At 34.8% G+C, this 25,580-nt stretch overlaps 1 protein-coding gene across 5 annotated transcripts in view; it reads left to right on the top strand.

Annotated features, from left to right (window-relative positions):
• The window catches only part of LOC131432375 (integrator complex subunit 3 homolog), an 821,606-nt gene that overhangs the window by 241,410 nt on the left and 554,616 nt on the right, over nucleotides 1-25,580 (top strand). For all 5 annotated transcript variants that reach the window (XM_058598608.1, XM_058598607.1, XM_058598609.1 and 2 more), the window contains exon 7: nucleotides 19,032-19,835. In XM_058598608.1, the coding sequence (XP_058454591.1) occupies nucleotides 19,032-19,835 (804 nt within the window). The remainder of the gene's footprint in view (nucleotides 1-19,031; nucleotides 19,836-25,580) is intronic.

Raw genomic sequence — 25,580 nt, 5'->3', positions numbered from 1 at the left:
TCTTCTTTATGACAAAAAGGGTTTTTGTCATAAAGAAGAGGTACAGCGTCAGATTTCTAAAATGCTCGAACAAGGTATCATCCAGCATTCTAATAGTCCATGGACATCCCCTGTGTGGATCGTGCCAAAAAAATTAGATGGTTCCGATCATAAAAAATGGCGTCTCGTTATAGATTACAGGAAACTTAACGAGAAAACAGTCGATGACCGCTATCCAATTCCAAATATTACAGACATCCTCGATAAATTAGGACGCTGTATGTATTTTACAACTTTAGATCTCGCTTCTGGCTTCCACCAAGTCGAGGTCGAAAAATCTGACATTCCAAAAACTGCATTTAGTGTCGAAAATGGACACTACGAATTTCTAAGAATGCCCTTCGGGTTGAAAAATGCGCCTTCTACATTCCAGCGTGTGATGGACAATGTATTGAGGGAGCATATCGGTGTCATCTGCCTTGTGTATATGGATGACATCATTGTTTTTTCCACTAGTTTGACAGAGCATCTCGACAACCTGTCGAAGATTTTCGCTACGCTTCAGAAACATAACTTAAAAATTCAACTAGACAAGAGCGAATTCCTTCAGAGGGAAGTTGCCTTTTTGGGTCACATTGTGACGACGGATGGAGTTAAACCAAATCCAGACAAAATAAAAATTATTCAAAAATGGCCAATTCCTCAAAATGAAAAAGAACTACGATGTTTCCTCGGGATTCTTGGGTACTATCGAAGTTTATTCGAGACTTTGCTAAGATAGCAAAGCCTCTCACTAACGCTTTAAGAAAAGGTGAATCGTTTACACATTCAAAAGAATTTACAACAGCCTTCGAAAAATGCAAGAATATTCTTTCTGGAAGCGATATCCTACAATATCCAGACTTTTCAAAACCATTCGTACTGACTACAGACGCTTCCAATTTTGCTATTGGAGCAGTTCTGTCCCAAGGTGTCATTGGTAGTGATAAACCAATAGCGTTTGCCTCCAGGACCCTGAATAAGTCAGAGGAAAAATACTCCACTATAGAAAAAGAACTCCTCGCGGTTGTATGGGCCTGTAAATATTTTCGACCATACCTTTATGGACGAAAATTTATCCTGTACACCGATCATAAACCACTAACATATGGTTTAAACCTAAAAGATACTAACAACAGACTAGTTCACTGGCGTCTTTCGCTGAGTGAGTTCGAATACGAGATCAAATATAAGCCAGGGAAACAAAATATCGTTGCAGATAGTCTATCCCGAATTCAAAACGAACCTAATGTGAACGAGAGCGTCTCATCCGAGGACATGAGCATACACTCTGCTGATACAGACGCTTCAGAGTTCATAAAATGTACCGAATTACCCTTGAACACCTTCAGCAATCAAATTGTTCTCAAGATAGGACCAGATGAACCAGATGACTATCAACAAATTTTTCCGAATATCTTTCGAAGAACAATCACAAGGTTGGTATTTGGGGTATCTCTATTAATAAGAATATTCAAAGAATATATGGACCTGAGACGAACGAATTGTATTCTTTGCCCAGAGTCTTTAATGAATAGTATACAAATAGTTTATAAAAACTATTTTAGTAGATGTAAGACTTTCAAAGTATTCATGACACAGAAACTCTTAATTGACGTAACTACAGCAGAAGAACAAAGTCTAATAGAACAAACTCATGAATCAGCTCATAGAGGTGTTTGGGAGAACAAAAAACAAATTTCTAACAGATTCTTTTTCCCTAAAATGAGATTCAAAATTCAACGGTATGTAAAACTATGTGAAGTGTGTAACAAAAGTAAGTATGATAGGCATCCTTATAAAATCCGTCATGGTTCAACACCTAACTCAAAAAAGCCTTTGGAAATTATTCATATTGATATTTTTATAACTCAACCCTATATTTTCCTATCAGTTATTGATAAATTTTCCAGATTTGGTGTCTTAATTCCCATTAAATCAAGAACCATAACAGATATTAGAGAAGGTTTATTGAAATATTTCTCAACGTACGGAACACCCGGACTAATTGTTAGTGACAACGAACCAGCTTTGAGATCAGCAGAGATAAGAGGTTTGATCCAAAATTTAAACATCCAAATTCACTTCATCCCGGCCAATCACAGCGAAAGCAACGGTATGGTCGAAAGGTTTCACTCCACGATAGCAGAAATCTTTCGATGCATAAAACATCAATATGCTGATCTGAATAATAAGGAAATTTTCTTGATTGCTAGTACTTTATACAATAACACCATCCATACTGCTACAGGTCTTAAACCAAGAGAAATATTTTATGGGTTAAAGGACGGGCAGGAAAGACCTCTGAATATCGACACCATGCTTGAAGAACGCAACAAATTTTATGATGAAGTTATCTTAGCTAATGAAAAAACAAGAAGCAAAGATTTACTCTATCATAACAAAAATCGAGAGGTAGAACCACATATGGATGAGAATAAAACAATTTACAAAAAAGTACAAGGAATTAAGAGAAAAACCATTCAGCGATATTTCCAAAACAGAGCTATTGAAGACAAAGGAAGAACAGCTCGCGATAGCACTGGTCGGGAAATTCATAAAGAAAATATTAAAAGACTTTGAAACTAACTTTCATATTTTTCAGATGGACTGGCTGATCATCATAATGACCTTGATTCCTTTTTCCTACCCAAAGTTCATCCAAATTCACGATATCACAAATAACCCAGGCGCATTGACTCTCAGTATGGGAGAAGGCATGATTTTTGAAGGATATAATAGATTACTTCACACAGTTGATTTAGAAAAATTCGGAGCTACAATAGGAATATTGGAAAGCCTAGTCTCAGAAATTAATAGTTCGACAGGAGATTTCTCTAATTTAATCGACTCGAAATTCAAAGAAATATTCAACACTTATAAAGCCCTTCTCCCAGGAACATCCAGGAATAAACGATCAATAGAAACATTAGGAAGCGCTATAAAATCTATAACAGGCAATCTTGACGCAGAAGACTTACGGCAAATCAATTCCAATATAGACGCCATCAAAATATCTGATAACAAACTCATTGACCAAAATAATAAACAAATTGCCATAAACCAAAAATTCCAAAATCGTATGCAAACATTGTCAAATAGAATAAAGACCTACGAGAATGTCATTCAAAAATTGAACACACAAAAAGGATATTTGAATACAGAAAATTCTAAGATTTCAATACTTTTTCAGTTAGATACAGTGTTACAAACTCTAAGAACAATCGAAAATGGAATAGCGCTTGCCAAATTAAACATTGTTAACAGACAAATTTTAACTATTAATGAACTGACCACAATAGCTCATCAGCTTAAGCAAATTAAATTAGATAATCTAGAAGATGCTTACAATTATCTCTCAGTAACCGTACTCTACCACGACTATCATCTCATCATCAGCATCGATATACCCCAATTATCACCCACTATATACGAGCGGATCATCATCGAAGAACTACCAGTACGAAACAAAACCATCAAAATCAATCATCGAATTATTCTCTTGCATTCCAACGAAACAATAGCTGTTCTAGCAGATCCCGAACAAAGAACCAAAACTTATATTTATCGACGGAATCAATTACTGAATATTACTAACGATTTGTGCATTGTTCCATTAATCAAAGGACAAAATGGCAAATGCTCTTTTATAGAATCTCCGTCCACTACAGAATATAAACTCCTAACATTCGGAACAATAATAGTCAAATCTACACTGGAAAACGTAATAATGAGCAGTACCTGCGGAATAAACCAAAAGGAACTAAAAGGAAATTTCCTCATTATCTTTCACAATTGTTCAGTGATTATTCAGAATCGACTGTTCGAAAGCCTAGAACTAAAATTTAATCACCCGATTATTTCACCGCTCGAAACACATCAAATCGAGGAAACCCATCTTGAAAAATATTACAATGTTTCAGATCTACACAAAATGCACATCGAAAATAGACAACGTATAAATTCGCTTGAAATCCACCACTTCTCGTCCATTGGAGTATTCCTCATCATAATTCTGATAACCCTATCTACATACAGCCAACGTAACCGGATAGCAACATTCTTCAGATCAGTCGGTGTTGAACAGTCGTTCGCACCGCACGCGTATAGCTCTTGGCTCCTAGAATTTTTTTCTGGCTACCTAGAGTTTCATTGATTCAAGGCTTCAGTCTTTTTCAAGGCTACCTGAATCACTAACTAAGTGACTAAGTGATACAAAGAGTGATATTAGAGTGACTAAGTGATACAAAGAGTGATATTAGAGTGACTAAGAAATTAATCAGCCTTTTTTAAGGCTAGCTAGGAGTCTAATCGAAGACTAATTTAGCCTAGTTAATTTAATTTAAAATTTCATTAATTTCAAAAATGCCTGCGTCCAACCGGAAAGGTAACAAGCCTAAGGCTAAAAATAATTCAATACGGAATAAATCACAATCCGTTATTCAACATTTTTCTAATAACATTCACGATCTTATAGAATCTGAATGTAAAAATAAAAGACAACGGACGGATTTCCCTTCCGTTGACCCTATGCCGTCTAACAATATTTACGAGATTCTTCCTGAATCCGATTGTAGCGACATAGAAGAAAATTCTTCAAAAATTCCCAAAATGGACGCTTGTCGTTCTGGGAAGAAACATCAATCTATGCCACCAGTGACGGTGATGATTTCCGACTTCAAAGCATTCCGTACTGAGCTTTCTACTTTTCTCCCGGAAGTAAAAGTCTCATTTCAAATCGTACGAAGAGGAGAATGTCGAGTCTTGGTGGATGGATTGGAAGATTACGAACGTCTTATTCGATATTTGCCCGAGAAACTTCATGAATTTTATTCATATGATATAAAATCAGACAGACCCTTCAAGGCTGTCTTGAAAGGATTATCAAATGATCAAAGTATTGATGAAATTAAAAATGAACTAAAAGAATTGCTTGGTTTTGCCCCTTCCCAAGTAATACTTATGAAAAAAAGAGCGAATGGTACTTCTAAACCACGCTCTGGAATTTCCCATGAACTTTACCTAATACACTTCAATCGAAGTGATGTAAACAATTTGAAAACTTTAGAAAAAGTACGTTTCATTTCCCACATTAAAATTCATTGGGAACATTATAAACGGCATAATCGTATTGCAAACTTAACGCAATGTCGTCGTTGCCAAGGCTTCGGTCATGGAACCAAAAATTGTCATATGGATATACGGTGTTTGAATTGTGGTAAATCGCATTCGAAAGACGTTTGTCCAATGAATGAAACCACGGATAAATTTTCATGTTCAAATTGCGATGGAAATCATAAATCCAATCATTTGAAATGTCCTGTCAGGGAAAAAAATTTAAACGCTCGTTCGCTTCGACAACAAGTCAAATCAACGACCTTAAATTTACAGAACATACCTGAAAATCAAAAAACCGTTACAAATGCCACGCCTAATTCTTTTAAGGCACTGATTTCTTCGAAACAAAAAACAGGTACGCCTGCCAATTCGTCTTCTAACGAAAACAATTTATTGACAGGTAGATCGACCTCGTCATCATCTTCTTCTAATGTCAGTTATGCTAGTATATTAGGTAGAAATCTATCACCTATTTCTTCTAATGTAAATAATCAAAACACAGGACCACCTTGCAGTTCTTCTTCTAACGAAAACAATTTATTAATAGGTAGACCGGCCAAATCATCTTCTTCTACTGGCAGTCTACCTACAAATATTCCTTCAATGCCATTCGCTTCTTTAAATGAAGTCGATTTAGGCGATATAACTGAAAATAAAATGATCTACCTACAAGATCAACTTTTTCAAATGATCATCCAAATGAATTCGACTTCATCACTTTTTGAAGCATTTCAAATCGGATGGAAATTTGCAAATAATATTATAATGAATTTAAAATTTAACAGTGATGTTAAATAATTATTTGAATATTTTAAATTGGAATGCTCGATCTTTGAATTCGAGTGAAGATGAATTTTATAATTTTCTCAAAGTTCACAAAATTCATATTGCCATTGTGACAGAAACTTTTCTTAAACCAAATGTAAAATTGAAAAGTAATCCACATTATGTGGTTCATCGATTTGACAGGTTTACTGGAATGGGTGGTGGAGTTGCCATTTTTGTCCAACGGCAAATTAAACATCGAATTTTACCTTCTTTCAATACTAAAGTTATTGAAAGCTTGGGAATCGAAGTTGAAACAATTCATGGAATTTATTTCATCGCTGGAGCATATTTGCCATTCCAATGCACCGGCGAACAATTAAATTTCTTTAAAGGCGATTTGCAAAAACTTACAAGATATCGATCGAAATTTTTCGTAATAGGGGACTTAAATGCTAAGCATGTCCAGTGGAATTGTAGGCAAAATAACAGTAATGGTAAAATACTTCATAACCAACTCTCAGCTGATTACTTTACAGTTCTTCATCCCAGTAATCCTACTTGTTTCTCTTCCGTGAAAAACCCGTCTACAATTGATCTGGTTCTAACAGATCAAAGTCACATTTGTAGTGAACCGATTACACATGCTGATTTTGACTCAGATCATCTTCCTGTAACATTCAGACTTTCCAACGAAGCTATAATTAATCCAATTAGTTCTATTTTCAACTATCATAGAGCTAATTGGTTGGATTACAGATCTCACATTGAAAATCATGTGGATCATGAAACTATTTTAGAAAATTCTGCGGACATCGACACAGCAATTGATAATTTGAATCATTATATTATCGAAGCTAGAAATCTTTCAGTTCCCAAAGCTCAAACTAAATTAAATTCTCCTATCATCGATGACAATCTTCAACTGCTCATGTTCGTCGACGACAATATCAACGTTCTCGTGATCCTGCTATGAAAAACATAGTTAAGGATTTACAAAAAGAAATTAAACATAGATTTACTCTTTTGCGAAATGAAAATTTCGCTAAAGAAGTTGAACAAATTAAACCATATTCTAAACCTTTCTGGAAACTTTCTAAGGTTCTTAAGAAACCTCAGAAACCAATTCCTGCTCTCAAGGAAGGAAATCAAATACTTCTTACAAATGGTGAAAAAGCTCAAAAGCTAGCTCAACAGTTCGAGAGTGTCCACAATTTTAATTTAAACGTTGTGAGTCCTATTGAAAATGAAGTCTCACTGAAATATGATCATATTTCAACCCAAGTGTTATCACACGATGACATTATTGAGACGAATTTTGATGAAATTAAATCAATTATTAGGAAACTCAAAAACATGAAGGCTCCTGGTCATGATGGAATTTTTAATATTCTTATTACAAATCTTCCCGATGTTGCCTTGAGACTCTTGGTTAAAATTTTCAACAAGTGTTTTTCATTAGCTTACTTCCCAAAAAGATGGAAAAACGCTAAAGTAATTCCTATCCTAAAACCTGATAAAAATCCAGCAGAAAAATCAAGTTATCGCCCAATTAGCTTACTTTCTTCTATCAGTAAACTTTTGGAAAAAATTATCTTGTTGAGAATGATGACTCATATAAATGAGAATTCAATTTTTTTACCAGAGCAGTTTGGATTTCGTCATGAACATTCAACTACTCATCAACTTGTCAGAGTAACGAACATGATAAAATCAAATAAATCTTCTGGGTTATCCACTGGAGTTGCTCTTCTAGACATAGAAAAAGCATTCGACAGTGTTTGGCAAAAAAAAAAAGCAAAGCCTTGGTATTACATTCCTGTAGTGGAATTTGACCTTCTGTTTCAACAGACTTCGCAGCCGATTCAGAGTGTACAGAACCATTGCATGGTTAGTGCTACGATTCTACTGACACTACGAATCCTTCCAGGTCGGGGCTCGAACTTACGACAGTGTTTGGCACAAAGGTTTAATAGCAAAAATGTCTGATTTCCAGTTTCCTATTTATTTGATCAAAATGATTCAAAATTATTTAACTGATCGTACTCTTCAGGTTAGCTATCAGAATTGTAAATCTGAATTGCTACCCGTACGAGCCGGTGTTCCGCAGGGTTCGAGTGTAGCTCCAATCTTGTATAATATTTTCACTTCTGATCTTCCAAATCTACCCGTTGGTTGTCAGAAATCGCTATTCTGTGACGACACAAGTCTGTTAGCCACAGGTAGAAATCTAAGAGTGATCTGCAGTCGCCTACAAAGAAGTTTAAATATTTTCAGTGATTATCTGTCAAAATGGAAAATTAAACCAAATGCAGCAAAAACGCAATTAATTATCTTTCCTCACAAGCCAAGAGCTTCTTTTCTTAAACCAAACAATAATCACATTCTCAAATTGAATGGCTTGGAATTGACATGGTCTGATCAAGCTAAATACTTAGGTTTAACGTATGACAAAAAACTCACTTTCAAGAATCACATTGAAGGAATCCAGGCAAAGTGTAATAAATATATTAAATGTTTATATCCTCTTATAAACAGAAATTCTAAGCTCTGTCTAAAAAACAAATTGTTAATTTATAAACAAATTTTCAGACCAACCATGCTTTATGCGGTACCAATTTGGTCAAGCTGTTGTTCCACCAGGAAGAAAACGCTTCAAAGGATTCAGAATAAAATTCTGAAAATGATTCTGAAGCGTCCTCCCTGGTTTAGTACAAATGAGTTACACAGACTCACAAATATAGAACCATTAGATGTAATGTCACATAATATTATAAGCAAATTCCGACAAAAATCGATGCAATCTTCAATTGAATCGATTCGCTCTCTGTATTAGTTAGTAAGTTAGTATATAAGTTCCTTTTCCCCATTACACAATACAAGTAGGTTTAGAATTTTCCCTACACAAAAATCACAGAATTGCGGAAGCAAATGATGTCTTCATGGTAATAACCAAATCATATATATATATATATATATATATATATATATATATATATATATAACAGGGCTGAAAAGTCACCACTTGTGGCTGAAAAGTCACCACTTGTGGCTGAACACTCAATTTAAATCTTAATAATTTAATTTTAACTCATATTCCAATAAATAGTTAAAAAAAAACATTCTTCAGAAAACGCACGGGACGTGCTCATCTTGAGGAGAGAGTAGTTAACGCAACGATCAAGGAGGTAACCACCAAAGAAGCACCAACGCCAATTCCAGAGAATCCAGACGCTGCATCAGCAAATTACACCAGTACGAGATCATCAGTTCGTCTCCACGATACAAAGTGTTGGATCCCAGGAACGACGTTGCGACAACAGAGAGACACGGGAGATAGTAGTAAGCCTAGTTGTATTAGTGTAGAATAAAATAGGGAACTGAGATACAATAATATTCATTCTTTAAGTGACTTTGCTAGAAGACAGTTCTTTATTTTTAAAAACCGAATCTCCCGGATGTAAAGGGTGATTTTTTAAGAGCTTGAGAACTTTTTTAAACAATAAAACGCATAAAATTTGCAAAATCTCATCGGTTCTTTATTTTAAACGTTAGATTGGTACATGACATTTACTTTTTGAAGATAATTTCATTTAAATGTTGACCGCGGCTGCGTCTTAGGTGGTCCATTCGGAAAGTCCAATTTTGGGCAACTTTTTCGAGCATTTCGGCCGGAATAGCCCGAATTTCTTCGGAAATGTTGTCTTCCAAAGCTGGAATAGTTACTGGCTTATTTCTGTAGACTTTAGACTTGACGTAGCCCCACAAAAAATAGTCTAAAGGCGTCAAATCGCATGATCTTGGTGGCCAACTTACCGGTCCATTTCTTGAGATGAATTGTTCTCCGAAGTTTTCCCTCAAAATGGCCATAGAATCGCGAGCTGTGTGGCATGTAGCGCCATCTTGTTGAAACCACATGTCAACCAAGTTCAGTTCTTCCATTTTTGGCAACAAAAAGTTTGTTAGCATCGAACGATAGCGATCGCCATTCACTGTAACGTTGCGTCCAACAGCATCTTTGAAAAAATACGGTCCAATGATTCCACCAGCGTACAAACCACACCAAACAGTGCATTTTTCGGGATGCATGGGCAGTTCTTGAACGGCTTCTGGTTGCTCTTCACTCCAAATGCGGCAATTTTGCTTATTTACGTAGCCATTCAACCAGAAATGAGCCTCATCGCTGAACAAAATTACAAAAACAAATTGGACTTTCCGAATGGACCACCTAAGACGCAGCCGCGGTCAACATTTAAATGAAATTATCTTCAAAAAGTAAATGTCATGTACCAATCTAACGTTTAAAATAAAGAACCGATGAGATTTTGCAAATTTTATGCGTTTTATTGTTTAAAAAAGTTCTCAAGCTCTTAAAAAATCACCCTTTATATATGTATATATATATATATATATATATATATATATATATATATATATATATATATATATATATATATATATATATATATATATATATATATATATATATATATATATATATATATATATATATATATATATATATATATATATATATATATATATATATATATATATATATATATACATATATATATATATATATATATATATATATATATATATATATATATATATATATATATATATATATATATATATATATATATATATATATATATATATATATATATATATATATATATATATATATATATATATATATATATATATATATATATATATATATATATATATATATATATATATATATATATATATATATATATATATATATATATATATATATATATATATATATATATATATATATATATATATATATATATATATATATATATATATATATATATATATATATATATATATATATATATATATATATATATATATATATATATATATATATATATATATATATATATATATATATATATATATATATATATATATATATATTTATATATATCCGGGATATATATCGATATATAGAAATTTTCATAGGTGCCTGTGATATTTGCAAAGAAGCAAAATATGACAGGAAACCGTAACTATAGTTGACCTTTTCCAAATTTGCAAATGCAATTCACCAGAACAATAATGGATATGAAAAATGCTATAACTGAGCACATAGGTCAGTTTGGAAGACCAAATACTATAGTCAGCGACCAAGAAACATCATTCAGATCAATCGACTTTATCGGATTCTTAAGTGATCTAGGAATTGAAATACATTTCGCCAGCAATTCTAACGCGAACGGTATGGTTGAAAGATTCCATTTTACACTTATTGAAATATTTAGATCAACAAACAACAATTCAACGATCTCTCTCTCTCTCTCTCTCTCAAAGAACACGTTAACGTCGCGATCGACATCTACAATAACACTTTCCATGAAACTACTAAGGCTAAACCGCGCGATTTAATATTTAACACTTTAAATACAACAAATACTTTAGAAATAACAGAAAATTTTCATAAACTTCAATCGAAGCCTAAAAACGAACTCGATAAATGAAGAACGAAGTACGAGGAAAACAACGCACACAAACAACCACCTGAAACACTAAACACAGGCGACGAAAAATGTATCAAAATAGCACAAAGACTAACAAAAGATAAGAATCTGTATAAAACTTTTAAAGTTAAACAAGACAATGAACTTGCCTTTGAAGAGAATAAAGACATTAAAATCCACAAAAATCGTCTAAAATGAGAGAACACTTAAAATGTCTTTCTACTTGCAGAATAATCTCACTCAGCATGATAAACGTCACAATATATAAAGAGATAACGAACAGTAATGGACTACTAGCAACGAAAATCGATACAGTCAGAATCAAAATAACATACAATAGGATAATACACAAAATAGACCTGGAAACACTAGACTGCAACATCAATTATATAGAGAGAAAATTGCGAAATTTCCATCGAGCGTAGGTGTTCCGGGATTCCACGCACTTCGCGCTGCATGGATGTGTCGAAAAATAACGTTGAGTCAGGAACATCTAGGAGGCTGACACGGATAGGAATATATCTTGAAGGGTTGATTTCCTGTGACATATGGTTAAAATATACCGTCAAAAATCTTGTTTGAGATTGAAGCTGGACTAGTTTTTCGAAGTTACTAATATCCAGGGGATTCAGTATCTCACATCCTATTAGCAGTCGCGATGAAAGCTCCAAAAACGATCTTTCAAGGGAAGAACTCCCGCCAGAACTTATAGACTCACTGTATGTTTTGAATGCATGCAGCATGAAGAAATTCGCAAACAACGATACTGAATTCGCTCAAGTTTGATAATATGAGAGTTGAAGCGGAACGAAAACAAACGCATCCACTTTTTCATAGAATTCTTATCCTAATATAATACTAATACAGTCACAACGATTTGAGTTTAAGAAGACATATTCCTCTTATTTTTAAATATCATATTATTTGAACCAAACGATTAACTGCTATAAATTATAAAATAAGCTGAAATTTTTATACATTTTGTTGTTGATTTTATAACCTATTTCGAGTTTGTGTCAGCACATCATATTTATTAATATTTTGCTATTGGATGAACCAATTGACGCAGTAGAAGTCAGAACTAAGACTCAAAAGGGTTAATTATTAAATTGAAACGTGAATTGTCTTTATGAAATGATAAAGAAGTTTCATGTAAAAAAGGTCACGACAAGCAAGAATGTCTCGAACTGGGACATTGTATGGTCTACCTTGGGTACGCAATGAATTTATTAGTTGAGATCTGACATCACGATACTCCACGCATGTCCAAACGACATGCTCAATATCGAGATAGTCTTCGCCACAAGTACAATGATTGGTCTCGGAAAGTCCAATTCGAAGGAGATGTGCATCTAACGTGTAGTGATTGGAAATGAGTCTGGACATCACACGAATGAAATCTCTACTCACATTCAGTCTCCTGAACCATGCCTTTGTCGATATTTTAGGAATAATTGAGTGTATCCACCGAACCAGATCATCTCTATCCCAAGAAGCTTGCCAGCTGGCAAGTGTTATTTGGCAAGACGCGCTATAGAATTCGTTGAAAGCAATCGGTCTCTCATAAATTTCACCCTCAATAGCATCACGTTTGGCTAAACTATCGGCTCTTTTATTGCCTGCAATGGAGCAATGAGCCGGGATTTGTGATTTGATAATTATTATTCAATATGTCGTTCAGTCACTGTTTTATTTTGTTCTAGAAAAACGGTTCATTTTGCCAGCAGCGTTTGAGCGAATGGCTTCAATTGCACTCAGACAATGGTTTGGAGATTATGTGACGATAACACTCAAACTATAATGAACTGCTGATAACTCTGCTATATAAACATTTGGAATCAAACCACACCCCGAGGTATTTGAAAGTCAAAACCTGTTAGATCATTCTTCCCATCATATGAAGCTGAAGCTGCGCGGGATAATGCTTTCTTGAAAAGACGACTAGCTCTGTTTTCTCCGCAGAGAATTCGATACCCAGATGAACAGCCCAAGCGGCAAGTTATCTAAGATATCTTGCAATGGTTTTTGCAGAAAAAAAAAACTGAAGGAAACTGAATCAAATGCTCCTTTAATGTCTAAAAAAATACAGATGCCTTTTGTTGTTTTTGAGCAAATGCAATTTGGATGTCAGACGAAAGTAATGCAAGGCAATCATTCGTCGCTTTATTTCTACACGGAGAACCCTTCGATCATAAAATTGCGATATCGCAGTTTTTGATTTTTGCGATAGTTGATTTAACTAATTTCTTTTTGATTCAACCAAAATGGTTTTTGATTTGCATATATTCAAGTAGTTGAAAAATATGTTGTTTTGAATGCTGTCAAATGCCGGAGACAGTTGAAAGCAAAACAATAATCGCAATGCAAAATCAACAACTTTTTTAGTTGAAATCTGTTCGCGTCGCTTCAAAATGTCAATGAAAACAACATCGATGGTTAAAGCGTTTGGTGAAATTGTGTTCATTCGATTTGAGAATTTTATGATAACAAGTGTTTATCTAACAGCGGTGTTGTGATAAAGTTAACCTCGTTTGAGATGAAAAAGATTTGGTGACAAATTAGAAAATGTTAATTAATGATCATCTCGTAATCTTTCAGGTATGCGCAAAAATTTTATGCTTCAAATTCGATCATTATTTACTTCCAGCAGACTGTTTTACTTCCAGCTGTTTGTTACCGATGATGATGTTCATGCATTAGCAATAAAACGCTTTTTGACATGAATTTAATTTATAAAAGTAACAGGAGCGAAGGGTTTCAAACGCACAGAACGCGTTGCGATTGAATGGCGCGTTTGAATTGCCGTCGCAAAATTCCAATTCCCAGCGGTTGATGCACTCAAGCTCATATAAATTGACTAAAATTATCAGTGCATAACTTTAGTTCAACCCTTCAAACAGGCATCATTTTAGGTAAATTTAATAAATTCGCTAATTTACTCGCCCCTCCGGGCACTTTTGCTGATTAAAAACGTTTTTCTACATCAATCATTTCCGATCGAATCAGAAGTATTTTTTTTAGAATGTAGATCTTTACTGATCTCAAAACAAACAAACAACTAAAACCGATTCATTTTTCAACTAACAGAATTTTGTTTCAATAACAACACCAGTTATTTCAACTAAAATATTTGTTGAAATTGAAAGGTATGTGTCCTCACTAATTGACAGCATTTTTTTTATTCAAACAGTTGAATTAGTTGTTTCAACCATCGATTAGTTGTACCAAATTTTAACCAATCGAATTCAGAAAATCAACTAATATTTTGGTTGAAATGGGATCGCGGGTGGTTCCGTGTACGGAAGCCAAACTGAGTATCTGACAACAAACCCTTCGTCGCTACCCAAGTGTCGAGACGTCGAAGAATTTTTTTTTCGAAAAATTTTCTGATGCAGAACATTGCAATGGGTATATATAAGTTGTGATTGGAAGCTAGTTTACCCGGCTTTTGAATGGAAATAACTTTCACTTGCCTCCAGCCAGGTGAAACAATGTTTTGCTCGTGAAACTTGTTGAACAATTCCAACAAACGTCTTTTTGCGAGGTCGGGCAGATTCTTCACCAAGTTGAATTTAATTCAATTCAACCCAGGAGCGTTATTGTTAGAAAACAAGAGTGCTATAGAAAATTCCATAATTGAAAAGGGGTTTTTAATAAAACCATTATTTGGAGGAGATTCCCGAGTAATGCTCTGCGTAGGAACAGAATCTGGACAAACTTTCCTCTCAAAATCAAATATCCATCGGTTCGAATATTCCTCATTCTCATTTCCCACGTTACGATGTCTCATTCGTCTGGCCGTATTCCAAAGATCGCTACCGTGTAAATCATGAAATATTTTCCTGGTACAATCTAGTCGAATTGAACTCGAGCAAAGAGATAAGTTTGATGCACTTGGACGTGCAGGAGGTCTTGGAATCCGTGTCATGCTACCCATATTCGATATTGTCATGTTGAAATTGTCGCAAATATTATATATTAAGGATGATCTGTTATCATTGTAAACGGAACCCCACATAATTTTGTACGAATTGAAATCTTCCAGAATCAAACGTAGAGCAACGAGGGCTTCGACCATTTCATTAAGCTGTCGCTGTCCCACTTGTGCTCTTGGAGGAATATACACCAAAGCAAGCATTTTTGACTATGCAACAAAACTTTATATGATTCAATTTTTGGCATGATGCTTCGATAATTCCACTGCATGACAGTGATTGAATCTTTTGCGGTGGATGATAAATTATCCATCAAATTATACAACCCCTGAGACAATTATCCATTGAGCAGATTACTGCTTCAGAAAAGATCTAGCTATTGGAAGGAATGGCATTATGAGGGTCTTCAGGGGTTCAGAAATATTGAATGCTGTGAAAATTCATTCTTTAATTTCCGAAAACTCCAGTAATCCTGATGGTGGCTGTGATACGGAGCCCAGTGGATTATTGTCTTTTCTTGTGCTAGTTCCTGGATTGGTTTGTGAATTTGACAAACCAGGAGGCAAAGTTTTTGGTTTTAAATTTGGCTTTTTAGATTGATCATGGGGATCTTTTTTGAAGGTGTAATTTTAGGTGCCTTTTTTGGTAATTTGTGGTTTGATTATCTCCTCATACCAGACCCTTGAGGAGTGATAAACGAGGTATCTACACTATTTCCGTCAGAGTCAGATTCCCTGGCTCCGCAAGACTTGAAAAACCGTTTTCAGTTTCCAATGGTGGGACATCAATAACCGTTTTAAGCATTTCTGCATATATGCGCTTATACCGTGCTTTTAAAGAAAGTTTCAGCTTGCCTCTACGCAACTTAAATGCAGCGCATATTGAAAGATCATGAGGACTCTCTCCACAGTAAATACATTTTTGAATTTCTTTACTGTTATCGTTGTCCTTATGGGGCCCTTCACACTTGATAGATTTCGACTTATTGCTACTGTAAGTAGCTGTGTGGGCAAATTTTGTGCAGTTTGTGCAATTCATAACATAATAACCTCAAGCAACAACTCATAACAACTCCCTCAAGAATAGAGTTTTTAAAACGAATAACTCCATGCTCAAGCAACTCTTCAACCGAAAGACCCGCTGCTGTGATAACATCTTCTATTTCAACGTCTTTGGAAGGAATATGTACGCGATATTCGCGGGTAAATAATTCACAAACAACAATCTGATTAACCTGCTTCAAAGAATCGACTACAACGCGGATCTTACTATCGCTTGTTTTTGTAGCGATGTCGTGATGTCAACTCTTTATATATCTGGAATAAATTCATGGCCTTCATTTTACACCGAAAATAGACTATCCATGGGCCCGCAGAAGTTTCATTGAAAACTTGTAAGCATTTCGACTTATTGCTACTGTAAGTAGCTGTGTGGCCAAATTTTTTGCAGTTCGTGCAATTCATAACATAATAACCTCAAGCAACAACTCCCTCAAGCATAGAGTTTTTAAAACGAATAACTCCATGCTCAAGCAACTCTTCAACCGAAAGACTCGCTTCGGTGATAACATTTTCTATTTCAACGTCTTTGGAAGGAATATATACGCGATATTCGCGGGTAAATAATTCACAAACAACAATCTCGTTAGCCTGCTTCAAAGAATCGACTACAACGCGGATCTTGTCTTTATGGACTCTTACTATCTCTGTTACTGCCAGCACTGCTCTACCGGATGTAAATGATGCGTCGAACGTTTACGTTTGACAAGTTTGATGTGCACGGCCGGAACGATTCATTTTTGCTGTAATGATCATACCGAGAGTGTGCGGAACACGAGGTTTTGTGACGATGTTAAGTCATACAATTTTCAATAGTTTCAATAGTTTCATTTCAGTGCAGTAAATTCATTATATATCTAGCTTAACCTGTTATCACAGTTTGTTACAGTAAGTAAACTTATCACAGTAATTACTATAGAATATCTAAATTAACCTAAAATTGTATCACAGTTTGGAATTTGAAGAATCGAGGCAGTATTTCTTGTTCAGTTAAAAGTGGTTAAAAACCGATAATTGTGAGTAAAATAATTGAATTATAAACACCAACGAGTCTGCGAATCGCTGAAAGAGTCGGTGAAGAATTCCCCTTTGTTCTCTGAACCATCTCTTTTTTGTAGCGATGTCGTGATGTCAACTCTCTAGATATCTGGAATAAATTTATGGCCCTCATTTTATACCGCAAATAGGCTATCCATGGGCCCGCAGAAGTTTCATTGTAAAACTTGTAAACATTTCGACTTATTGCTACTGTAAGTAGCTGTGTGGCCAATTTTTTTGCAGTTCGTGCAATTCATAACATAATAACCTCAAGCAACAACTCCCTCAAACATAAATCGATCATTTCTTCTTGTGCGTTGGACGGAAGCAGACGTCGTGGGACTAGCAGCTTCGGAGAGTGCACCTTCTGCGTGATTAAAAACCTCAAACGTTCAGGTCGTGCTCTCATTTGGACTTCAGCCATCAGGTGGAGCAGTAGTCAATGAATGCAAACCTTTTGCGTGGTATAAAGCCTCAAACGCTTAGGTCGTGCTTTCATTTGGACTTCAGCCGTCAGGTGGAGCAGTCGTCAATGCAAGCAGACCTTTTGCGTGGTATAAAGCCTCAAACGCTTAGGTCGTGCTTTCATTTGGACTTCAGCCGTCACGTGGAGCAGTCGTCAATTAAAGCAGACCTTTTGAGTGGTATAAAACCTCAAACGCTTAGGTCGTGCCCTTATTTGGACTTCAATCGTCAGGTGGAGCAGTCGTCAATGAAAGCAGACCTTTTGCGTGGTATAAAGCCTCAAACGCTTAGGCCGTGCTTTCATTTGAACTTCAGCCGTCACGTGGAGCAGTCGTCAATGAAAGCAGACCTTTTGAGTGGTATAAAACCTCAAACGCTTAGGTCGCAGAGCTAGTTTCCCTTCGAAGAAGATCGATTACATCATCCTGTAGGTGGTCGTTTGCATACAACGGGAAATGGACAACAATGTGGAACATTATGCAAAATCAGCCTTTCTAATGGCTTTCAATGTTACCTAAAGAACTATAAAGATTGCTTCTTTGTAAATCAAAAAATAAAATTAGCAGTGCAGTGCAAATCTAAGATAATATGATCAGTTTTTTTTTGCAATTTTCACAGTTCTAAATTCGCAACAGTGTTCAAAATCGTTTATATCCAATCAGTGTTTAATATCTTAGAAAATTATACAATTTGGCCTTTCACGCACGCCTTCATAAGAGGTTCTTTCCAAAACCACCAATATTTTATCATAAAGACTATACTGGTTATTTTGTAATATTTGTGTGTCAGAATGTTTGGGTGTATCGTATCGTATCGTATCGTATCAACTAATTGATATTCGGAAGTATAAAGAAAGAGTGCCAGTTTTATTCGTATTCACGATATCCACCCGAATTATATTTTATATTTACCTGAAACGATATATATATATATATATATATATATATATATATATATATATATATATATATATATATATATATATATATATATATATATATATATATATATATATATATATATATATATATATATATATATATATATATATATATATATATACATGTGAGTGTGTGTGTATCTATTCAGTCGCTCTTCTTCACTTTTATTTACAGGTGCTAAGAATGGAGAAAACGATCATACAATCGATTCCTGTTAGTGTGTTATTGTGCTTGGATCTGTTCGTAGAAATGAAAACCGTAGATAGCTTTGAAACGCTTGTAACTTCATTGAATAAGGCTAATAAATTAAACATTGAACAGGAAACTTACGTATATAAAAAAATAGTGGCAACATTTATTGAAACACTAACATGTCACATTGTTTTCCCTGAGTCGAAATCTGACGAAAGTTTATCCGAATGCGTTAGACATCCCATATTTAATTTATTCAAAATTCTGGTTCAGGCGGAAAATATAAATAATTGTTTATTAAAAAGTTTGTTAGCATTTACTCACTCATATATTCCAAGCACCGGTTATCTACTTTTACATTATTTGAAAGTTTATGCCAAGCTTGAAAATCGACGGAAAGAGGGCTCCCCTTCGCCATTCAAGGCAAGTGTGTATAGCCAGTTCTGTGCAATGATCAATTCTCCTGTTAAAACTCAGCTAAAATTGGATTTGGATTCACTGGAAAAAACTAGTTTACATACTTTTCTTTGGATTCTCCCGGATCTATATAAAGAGTACAAGGATGTAATGATAAATAATACAGACATAATTTCTTTATTCGTTGGAGCAATTGATGCAAAAAATCTAAGAGATGTGATATTCAGTGTAACACAAGGAAAATTAGTGATGTTTAGCAATGAGAATATAATCGATGTGATTAGAGAAAGCTTGGAATATGAAACATATGAGCAGTTCTGCTTCTGGCAACTAATACAAGCCCATGATGTTCCTCTCGGGTCGTTTCAGGTAAATATTTTTTTCATAGATTGAAAAACTGTTTGTTGTTGTTGTATTTGCTGTCAAACGTTAGTATTATGCATGTATCAGTATGTCAAATTGTTTATTTTTATCTATGTATCCACAATATAATAATTCACATCAAGGGGACTGTTCCTGTACGAGGACATGGTCTAGTGGCCCGGCGACGACAGCGCACGAGGTGGGGAGTGGAAAAAATAACCTTACCATAGGAAAACTTGTAATCTGGGGTGGCATTATGTATCTCGATTCGACTGAAATTTTCAGATTATTATCGAGAATTTTGACATTATTAGATTATCGAGAAGTTTTGGCATTATGGAACCAACACAATCGAGCTCGTAAACGACTGAACTCGATAAGAAATGGTCGAAAGCTATTATTATTACTATCGACTATGAGTTTTCGAATACGTTTCCTTTTTAGTTAGGTAGTTATCGATAACATCTTAGATTTTCATAAACATATTAGTATTGATAATCTTTATTTTAATGCATTGTTTTGTATATCGTTGTATATATTTTGTGTGTTTGGCGTATTATGTACAAGTCGAACCGTTTAGAAAGCATATTAATTGAAAGCTGCGTGGTGTTTACTTAAAATAACAAAAGTAAGTCGAAACTAACTTAACTGTAACTGTAGTTTGTAATAAAATCTCTGAATCCTGTGGAATGAAAACGTCGCTCAAACGGATTGTAGAAAAAAGCTTATTCGCTCGATAACAATGAGCAAATAATGTTTTTACCCATATATCTAACTCAAGTAAAATGAAAAATTTGTCCAAACACCTTGAAAGTATTTAGAATATGCCAAAAGCATCACAATCTCATGCTATCAGCGTGTATTTGACTCTTCAATAGTACCTAAATAGATTATGAAGACTACAAAGAATGGGTTGCTCCTGGTATATTAGATAAAGCAATATCTCCTAATAAATTTGATAAAATACTACAAAGAAAGCTGCAAAACCTAAAAGCCTTTGATTAAAACTACACATATGGATGACGTAAATTGTATTAGACTTGAAACAATACATGAGAAATACAGAATTTTTGCCTTTCTCTATAGAAAGGTATTAGAATTGCTGGAAAAACCGACTTTCGAACGGAGCCTTGGAGACCCATAGTGTTATATACCATTCGACTCAGTTCGACGAGATCGGAAAATGTCTGTGTGTATGTGTGTGTGTGTGTGTGTGTGTGTGTGTGTGTGTGTGTGTGTGTGTGTGTGTGTGTGTGTGTGTGTGTGTGTGTGTGTGTATGTGTGTGTATGTGCGTGTGTGCACTTCTAGAAGATATTTGAACGCGCTCAATTTTCTCAGAGATGGCTCAACCGATTTTAACAAACTTGGGCTCGTTTGAAAGCTACTGTCGGGCCATTGATCAAGTTCGAAGATCAAATGGCTGTGACTTTTGGTTTCGGAGATATGATTGTATAAGTGACGTAACCGACAAAAGGCGTTGAATTTGAACGCGCTCAATTTTCTCAGAGATGGCTGAACCGATTTTAGCAAACTTGGGCTCGTTTGAAAGCTACTGTCGGGCCATTGATCAAGTTCGAAGATCAAATGGTTGTGACTTTTGGTTCCAGATATATGATGGTATAAGTGACGTAACCGACAAAACACATTGATTTTTATCGCTCTTATATATATATATATATATATATATATATATATATATATATATATATATATATATATATATATATATATATATATATATATATATATATATATATATATATATATATATATATATATATATATATATATATATATATATATATATATATATATATGGGTGCCAAAATTTTAGGATCACCTCTATTTTCGTTAAGTTCTAGTGCTCAAAAGTTTAAGCACCTCGAAAAAAGCCTTCATGCAAAATTTGACCTAAATCGGACATGCGTAAGGGGTGCTGCCCGGTGGTAAAGGTTTGACAATTTTCGACCTTGAAAAAGCACCATAGGGGGGAGTACATGAAATTTCCAAAATCGAAATTTTTTTTGATGCCGAAACTCTTAAAACTGCAACATCGAAATTTAGTGTTATCTCGAAAAAATTTTTTTTTGAAAAAATCAACTTTCTGGGACTTAGAAAAATTTTCATATTTTTTCTAAGTCCCAAAAAGTCGAGTTTTTCAAAAAAATTTTTTTCCGAGATGACACTAAATCTCGACGTTTCATGCAATTATAAGCCTTTTGGCATCAAAAATTTTTTTTCGATTTCGAAAATTTCATGTACTCCCCCCTATGGTGATTTTTCAAGATATATGAAAATTCCACTAAGTGGACTAAGAAGGGTTTTGCCTTTCGCTATAGAAAGGTATTAGAATTGCTGGAAAAACCGACTTTCGAACGGAGCCTCGGAGACCCATAGTGTTATATACCATTCGACTCAGCTCGACGAGATCGGAAAATGTCTGTGTGTGTGTGTGTGTGTGTATGTGTGTGTGTGTATGTGTGTATGTGTGTGCACTTTTCGAAAATATTTGAACGCGCTCAATTTTCTCAGAGATGGCTCAACCGATTTTAACAAACTTAGGCTCGTTTGAAAGCTACTATCGGGGCATTGATCAAGTTCGAAGATAAAATGGCTGTGACTTTTGGTTCCGGAGATATGATTGTATAAGTGACGTAACCGACAAAAAGCGTTGTATTTGAACGCGCTCAATTTTCTCAGAGATGGCTGAACCGATTTGAACAAACTTGGACTCGTTTGAAAGCTACTGGCGGGCCATTGATCAAGTTCGAAGATCAAATGGCTGTGACTTTTGGTTCCGGAGATATGATTGTATAAGTGACGTAATCGACAAAAAGCGTTGTATTTGAACGCGCTCAATTTTCTCAGAGATGGCTGATCCGATTTTAACAAACTTGGGCTCGTTTGAAAGCTACTGTCGGGCCGTTGATCAAGTTCGAAGATCAAATGGTTGTGACTTTTGGTTCCAGATATATGATGGTATAAGTGACGTAACCGACAAAACACGTTGATTTTTACCGCTCTTGTATATATAAGGGTGCCAAAATTTTGGGATCAACTCTATTTTCGTAAAGTTCTAGTGCTCAAAAGTTTAAGCACCTCGAAAAAAGCCTTCATGCAAAATTTGACCTAAATCGGACATGCTTAAGGGGTGCTGCCCGGTGGTAAAGGTTTGACAATTATCGATCTTGAAAAAGCACCATAGGGGGGAGTACATGAAATTTCCAAAATCGAAAATTTTTTTTGATGCCAAAACTCTTAAAACTGCATAAAACATCGAAATTTAGTGTCATCTCAAAAAAAATTTTTTTTGAAAAAATCAACTTTCTGGGACTTAGAAAAATTTTCATATTTTTTCTAAGTCCCAAAAAGTCGATTTTTTCCAAAAAATTTTTTTTCGAGATGACACTAAATCTCGACGTTTCATGCAATTCTAAGCCTTTTGGCATCAAAATTTTTTTTTCGATTTTGAAAATTTCATGTACTCCCCCCTATGGTGATTTTTCAAGATATATGAAAATTTCACTAAGTGGACTAAGAAGGCTTTTTTTAGATTAGCATCATTGTTCTCATACAAATAGGCAACGCAAATGTCAAGCACTAGTTTGGAAAAATGATGCTGACTGTGTGACATAAACACTGAAGCATGCTTTTGTGAACTACTCGAGTCAATCTGAATCAATTGGTGTCAAAATTAGTATCCAAAATTATTTAATAAAAGTATGAAACATATTTTCATGAGACTGTTATGGAAGAAGAGAAAGGCATTATCACACCACTAGGTGGATTAAGAAGGGTTTTTTAGATTAGCATCACTGATTACAAATAGACAACGCAAATGTCAAGCACTAGTTTGGAAAAATGATGCTGACTGTGTGACATAAACACTGAAGCATGCTTTTGTGAACTACTCGAATCAGGCTGAATCAATTGGTGACAAAATTAGCATCTAAAATTATTTAATAAAAGTATGAAACATATTTTCATGAGACTGTTATGAAAGAAGAGAAAGGCATTATCATACCACTAGGTGGATTAAAACAGGTTTTGCCTTTCTCTATTGAAAGGTATTAGAATTGCTGGAAAAACCGACTTTCGAACGGAGCCTCGGAGACCCATACTGTTATATACCATTCGACTCAGCTCGACGAGATCGGAAAATGTCTGTGTGTGTGTGTGTGTGTGTGTATGTGTGTGTGTATATGTGTGTGTATGTGTGTGCACTTTTCGAAGATATTTGAACGCGCTCAATTTTCTCAGAGATGGCTCAACCGATTTTAACAAACTTGGGCTCGTTTGAAAGCTACTATCGGGGCATTGATCAAGTTCGAAGATAAAATGGCTGTGACTTTTGGTTCCGGAGATATGATTGTATAAGTGACGTAACCGACAAAAAGCGTTGTATTTGAACGCGCTCAATTTTCTCAGAGATAGCTGAACCGATTTGAACAAACTTGGACTCGTTTGAAAGCTACTGGCGGGCCATTGATCAAGTTCGAAGATCAAATGGCTGTGACTTTTGGTTCCGGAGATATGATTGTATAAGTGACGTAACCGACAAAAAGCGTTGTATTTGAACGCGCTCAATTTTCTCAGAGATGGCTGATCCGATTTTAACAAACTTGGGCTCGTTTGAAAGCTACTGTCGGGCCGTTGATCAAGTTCGAAGATCAAATGGTTGTGACTTTTGGTTCCAGATATATGATGGTATAAGTGACGTAACCGACAAAACACGTTGATTTTTACCGCTCTTGTATATATAAGGGTGCCAAAATTTTGGGATCAACTCTATTTTCGTAAAGTTCTAGTGCTCAAAAGTTTAAGCACCTCGAAAAAAGCCTTCATGCAAAATTTGACCTAAATCGGACATGCTTAAGGGGTGCTGCCCGGTGGTAAAGGTTTGACAATTATCGATCTTGAAAAAGCACCATAGGGGGGAGTACATGAAATTTCCAAAATCGAAAATTTTTTTTGATGCCAAATCTCTTAAAACTGCATAAAACATCGAAATTTAGTGTCATCTCAAAAAAAATTTTTTTTTGAAAAAATCAACTTTCTGGGACTTAGAAAAATTTTCATATTTTTTCTAAGTCCCAAAAAGTCGATTTTTTCAAAAAATTTTTTTTTCGAGATGACACTAAATCTCGACGTTTCATCCAATTCTAAGCCTTTTGGCATCAAAAATTTTTTTTCGATTTCGAAAATTTCATGTACTCCCCCCTATGGTGATTTCCAAGATATATGAAAATTTCACTAAGTGGACTAAGAAGGCTTTTTTTAGATTAGCATAACTGTTCTCATACAAATAGGCAACGCAAATGTCAAGCACTGGTTTGTAAAAATGATGCTGACTGTGTGACATAAACACTGAAGCATGCTTTTGTGAACTACTCGAATCAATCTGAATCAATTGGTGTGAAAATTAGTATCCGAAATTATTTAATAAAAGTATGAAATATATTTTCAGAAGACTGTTATGAAAGAAGAGAAAGGCATTATCACACCACTAGGTGGATTAAGAAGGGTTTTTTATTATAATTTCAAAAGTTCATCGATAAATTATGTACAAGAACACGCTTGAAAAAATTCTTTACGTTTTCAAATGGAGTGGAAACGAATCTGCTTCTTGATTTAAATTTCAGAAATGTGTTCATCTTAATTTCGTGCGGCAACTTAAAACCGCAGTATTACAAACAGTTTGCTTCTTTTCAGTACTGAATAAATGTAATCGAAAATACTCGAACAATAAT

The sequence above is a fragment of the Malaya genurostris genome, chromosome 2 (assembly GCF_030247185.1).
Source record: "Malaya genurostris strain Urasoe2022 chromosome 2, Malgen_1.1, whole genome shotgun sequence".
NCBI classification, from domain to species: domain Eukaryota; kingdom Metazoa; phylum Arthropoda; class Insecta; order Diptera; family Culicidae; genus Malaya; species Malaya genurostris.
This window is presented reverse-complemented; position numbering and strand designations above follow the sequence as displayed.